Here is a 3,757-nt window from a genome sequence, read left to right on the forward strand (position 1 = left end):
GAAGTGTAAAGGCTCATAAACATTTTAGTTAGAATTAAGCTTATTAAAATGAACAGAAAGGAAATATATTTTACATTCTTAAAAAGACATTATGAGTATAATAACTATGGTGAGTAGCCTAGTGTTTTTAGTGCCTTACATTTGATTCCTAAATAAACATGTGTAAGTATAACACCTCTCCTTGACCTCCCTCACCTTTTCCCCTTGAGTTATTGCTACTTAGAGTAAGACTTTGATTTCAAATGTTGATAACAGATGATTGGCAGACAACAGTGTGGTGATTGTGGGGCCAAGGGCAGTGCATGGAAGTGGAAGAGGGTATAGGGGGATAAGTGGATGAAAAAAATTAAATTAAGTTTAATTACAACTACTCTAGGAATTCACATGAAACAAAATAATATGTTAAATATGCATAAGTTCGGTATCTAAAATTATTTTGTAGTCCCTAACTCACTTTATGATTACGCTACTATTTAAATACAGAGACATTCTTTATCTCTGACTTTTACATTTCCTCCAGTCATACTAAGAGTCTTGATAACTCCTTTCCTCCCATTCTATTGCCCATGGTAAGATGGACAGGTTACAAGAGTGGCTAGGTAGGAGAAAGATGTGCTTTGTGGTGAATTATATATTTTTAATAAAATAATTGAATTATATAATAAAACAGTAGGGTTCTATAGACATTATGAAAGGAGGTATGTTGTTAATTGAACACTTCTGTAATTTTTGTAAGATATAAATCTGGAAAACTACTATTATTAATTATATATATATATATTTCCAGTTAGCTTTTTAGGAATATTGCATAGGCAAAATACTGCTTATAAACAATAAATTATTTTCTAATTTTGAGTACTCTAAAATGATGGCCAAAAGTAATATCTTTATATCAATAAATTTAAGATTCCTGTTGCTATTAAAATATAAACTAGTCTTATCATTTTAGCAGTTTTAATTTATTTCCTCCTAAAAGTTTAAATGCTTTATCATTTAGCATTCACTTAGTTACTTCACCTCAAAAAAATAATCACAACCTTTTAATAATAAATCTTTTTAAAACTAACATTGACATCGTACAAGTTTTTGGAATGCTTTCTTGAAATCTTCATTAAAGATTGTATAAATCAGTGGATTTATAAGAGAATTGAGATATCCAAGCCATGTCAAAAAATTTGACATTTCTTCAGAAATTTTACATTTTTCACAGACATTAACAACCAATTCTTTTACAAAAAAAGGAAGCCAACATATGACAAATGCACCCAAAATTAATCCCAGGGTAGTGGCTGCTTTGCGTTCTCTTGTTCCTGAGATCTTTTGCCTTCTCCAAGATTTCTCATGCTTGAATTCAGACCTGGGACTTTTCATTGTGCTATGAATTTTATCAAAGTCTGTTGATGGATCAGATAAAGACTTTTCCAGCATGTAGGTTGTGGAGACCAGTCTGGTGCTTTTCTCACCACTCTCCGAAAGAACTTGACCATTAAGCTCCTCCTTGACAATCCTACTGGCTTGCCTCTTGTGGTATAACGTCTTTGCTGCTTTATATATTTTGTAGTAGAGGATCAAAATCAATGTCAATGGGATGTAGAAAGCTCCAAATGTTGAGTAAATAGTGGAAACAATGTGGTCGTGTTTGATGATGCATTCATCATCTCTACTAGTTCCTTGGTGCCTCCAGAACAGAGGAGGCATAGAGATAAAAACAGATATAATCCAAACTACTGTAATCATAATGCCAGCATTCTTGGGAGTCCTTTTCCTGGCATACTCGACAGCATCTGTGATTGCCCGATACCGATCCAAAGCTATAGCAGAGAGGTGCAAGATGGAGCACGTGCAGCATGTAATGTCAACGCTTAGCCAAATGTCACAGACCACTTGCCCCATAATCCAGCTCTCTTTCACAATGTACACGATGCTGAAAGGCATCACCAGGACAGCTACAAGAAAATCTGTAACTGCCAGGGAGCAAATTAAATAGTTGGCTGGGTGGTGCAGCTTCCGGGTCACAATAATTGCAGCGATCACAAGAGAGTTGATGATGGTGGTCATCAGCGCCAGCCCAGAGAGAGTGAGGGACACCAGAATCTTGGATGGCATTCTGTCTAATAGTTCTTCTGAGGTCAAATTTTGATCAGTTGAGTTTAAGAAATCCATTTCTTTGTTTGAGAACATTAATATAGCTGAAAAATAGATATCTGTAACAAAGGAGGGGAAAAACAGTTCAGAGAAAGCTTTAAATATTTTTCTCTTCCTTTCAGAATAAATTTGTAAAAAGTATATGTGTATGTTTTTCCAGAACATTCTATAGATTAAAAAAATGAATTGAGATTACTCATTTTCTTTTTTATTAAATTTAATTTAAGAAACCAATGAGAATAGTAACAAATAACTTTCAAAACATTTCTTGAAATACCCCTCAAATAAATAATTTTTATGAGTAAACTAAACTATTATTCAGTAAAATCTCCACCATTATAGAATTGCATTAAAAAACTGTATTAATCCTAGCTATCATTTTCTCTGTTTGTGCCAGAAAAAGTTTAAAAGCACATATCATTAATATTCATTTGTGCATTACAAAAGAAAATATTATTTTAAAGGCAGTATTTAAAATCATAAACAATCTTGTACTTAATTCAAAGTTACATTGAGGACATTATTATTGGTTTTATGAAGACAAAAGGAAAATTTAATGCACTTTATGTCATAATATAAAAGTTATAAAAAGAAAAATAAACAAAAATAAAATATTTTTAGTATCTCTCTAGAATTCTATGATTATTTTATGAAATTAGTAAAACATCAGAGTGTTTAGTAGTCTTTGTGGTTAGAAATAGTTAATTTAGTTTAAAATTAAATAAAATTAGATACAGTTAAATAACTGAACAACATTGCCCATTATTACAGTGACACATCTGACCAAATAACCCACCTACTGAGATGACTATGAGAGTAAGGAGAGCTCAGCATGGCACACACCCTGAAATGGAAATTATTCTTTTCTACAGTCACAATGATAATGACCATGTAACCTTACTTTTGAAAGAAGTAAACTGGCTTATGTTTTTTGATGCAGTACATGATATTATTTAATTACAAGTTAAATAAGAGCAATAAGAATGTAATCAAATAAGAATAATTCTTTTTATAATAATTTATTTGCATCTACCCTTCTCTCTTTCTTAAATAATTCTTTATCCGCTGACTATATCTTAGGAAGAGAAGGAAGAACATGAAAATCTGAAACTTTATTCTTACTTATAACTCATAATAATTTTACCTCCATATTCCTTAAATAGTTTTTTACTTTAAATGATTATGTTTCATTTGTTGGAACTAATAGAACAATAATTTAAAATACTTGATATTTTTATATCAAGTGCTTCCTTTGAAGTGTGTGTGTATTACAAAACACTGGCGTGCAGCATATTTAATATTCTGCTTGTATTTGGTTTACTAGCTTTACATTTAATTTTTATTTTCTCATATTTATTTAAGGCAGGTTCTGATAGCTTCTTCTAAGCAAATTGAGGGGCAGAAGAAATTTGAAAACCTACTACCTGAAAAATGAGTATTTCTGTGGTGTGTAATTGAAAAGGAGTTGTATATCTACATTATAATTTATATCAACACTTAGCTGGTTTTAAAGGGTAAGACAACTCCAGATGAAGAACGGAGGCTAAAGTTTCCTTTGCAATTCTAAACCAATTGTTCTGGATTTTAGTTTACTTCAGAATCACCGGGGGCG

The 3,757-nt window shown here is 31.6% G+C and overlaps 1 protein-coding gene across 1 annotated transcript; it reads right to left on the bottom strand.

Moving 5' to 3' along the window:
* Nucleotides 1-358: 358 nt before the first annotated feature.
* HTR1F (5-hydroxytryptamine receptor 1F) lies at nt 359-2,200 on the bottom strand. Its single transcript, XM_015566911.1, has one exon. The coding sequence runs from the start codon at nt 2,179-2,181 to the stop codon at nt 1,063-1,065; it is 1,119 nt and encodes a 372-aa protein (XP_015422397.1). The 5' UTR covers nt 2,182-2,200; the 3' UTR covers nt 359-1,062.
* Between the last annotated feature and the right edge of the window lie 1,557 nt (nt 2,201-3,757).

This window comes from Myotis davidii, unplaced genomic scaffold (genome assembly GCF_000327345.1).
Source record: "Myotis davidii unplaced genomic scaffold, ASM32734v1 scaffold42, whole genome shotgun sequence".
Lineage (NCBI taxonomy): Eukaryota > Metazoa > Chordata > Mammalia > Chiroptera > Vespertilionidae > Myotis > Myotis davidii.

Excerpts from the sequence above, each read along its gene's own strand:
- HTR1F (XM_015566911.1), bottom strand. The coding sequence starts at position 2,181 with ATGTTCTCAAACAAAGAAATGGATTTCTTAAACTCAACTGATCAAAAT.